This window comes from Benincasa hispida, unplaced genomic scaffold (genome assembly GCF_027475165.1).
Source record: "Benincasa hispida cultivar pf3 unplaced genomic scaffold, pf3_genome.v1.1 HicScf614, whole genome shotgun sequence".
In the NCBI taxonomy this organism is placed as follows: Eukaryota; Viridiplantae; Streptophyta; class Magnoliopsida; order Cucurbitales; family Cucurbitaceae; genus Benincasa; species Benincasa hispida.
In genome coordinates this window covers 1-1,296 of record NW_028326728.1, presented here as the reverse complement: position 1 = coordinate 1,296, position 1,296 = coordinate 1, and the positions used below count along the sequence as shown (strand labels likewise).

Genomic DNA, 1,296 nt, shown 5'->3' with positions numbered 1-1,296 from the left:
ACCCTGGCATAATCAGCAAATGAAGATTATCTCCTGGAATATTAGGGGACTTGGAGATAAATCTAAAAGATTAGTTATAAAAAAGCTTCTGAGGAAAATAAATCCAGATGTTGTTCTACTTCAAGAATAAAAAAAGGACAGCTTTGATCTCCCTTTCATAAAAAGCATTTGGAGTTCTAAAGAGGTGGGCTGGGCTTTTGTAGAAGCACAAGGCAGATGAGGGGTATTCTTTCTCTTTGGGATGAAAGCAAAATTGTAGTTTTAGAAGTCTTCAAGGCAGAATTCTCATTAACATTAAAGTGCAGTACCATTTGTAAGAAATTATGCTGGATTTCCAATGTATACGGACCAAACAACCCTAGTGAAAGAAGAAATTTGTGGATTGAATTAACCTCATTGGCAGAAAGATGTGATAGTGCTTGGTGTATCGGTGGGGACTTTAACTGTATTCGAAGAAGACAAGAAAGATTTCCAGTAGGAAGAGCAACTAGAGAAATCAGACAATTTAATAATTTCATTAGAAATACGAATCTATTTGAAATCCCCATGTCAAATGGAAGATTCTCTTGGTCACGAGAAGGAGAAACAGTATCAAGATCACTAATCGGCAGATTCTTCATCACAAGTAGTTGGGATGATTTGTTCGAAAACTCAAGAGTCTCAACACAAACTAGACCAATTTCTGATCACTTCCCTCTCTTGTTTGAAGCTGGAGCTGTTGAATGGGGCCCCTTCCCTTTTAGATTTTGCAATAGTTGGCTACTTGATAAGGAGTGTTGCAGAATTATTGAACGTTCTCTAAGTCTGGAAATTCAGCAAGGGTGGGCTGGTTTTAATTTCTCAATCAGACTAAGAAAGTTGAAACAAGCCCTCAAAAGATGGTATGCTGAAAAAACCAAGCAGCTGAAAGCTAATGAAGAGACACTACTAGAAGAAATTTGAAGAAGAGATTTAATTATGGAGTCTCAAGAGGAATCCTCTCTTGAGGAAGATTTAAGAATCTCCCTAAAAGCAGAATTAGTTTCCATCTACTAAATAGAGGAAAGAAACCTTATTCAAAAAAGCAAACTGAATTGGTTACAATTGGTGATGAAAATACAGCCTTCTTCCACTGTTTTCTTGCTGCCAAGAAAAGGAAAAACCTAATAACGGAGTTAATCAATGACCAAGGGGAAGCTACAAAGAATTTCAGAGAAGTGGAATCCCTAATTATTGATTTTTACAGCAATCTATACTCAAAAAGTCAAGGATTGAGATATATACCTTAGAATCTGAGCTGGCCAAGGGTCTCTTCAG

The 1,296-nt window shown here is 36.9% G+C and overlaps 1 protein-coding gene across 1 annotated transcript; it reads left to right on the top strand.

The window, feature by feature from the left end:
• The first annotated feature begins 216 nt into the window (after nt 1-216).
• Nucleotides 217-942, top strand: LOC150030074 (uncharacterized). The gene has a single exon (XM_090310096.1). It carries the CDS (start codon nt 217-219, stop codon nt 940-942), a length of 726 nt encoding a protein of 241 aa, XP_090166222.1.
• The last annotated feature ends 354 nt before the right edge of the window (nt 943-1,296 follow it).

What these genes read in the sequence shown, in the direction of transcription:
- LOC150030074 (XM_090310096.1), top strand. Translation starts at nt 217, where the DNA reads ATGAGGGGTATTCTTTCTCTTTGGGATGAAAGCAAAATTGTAGTTTTA.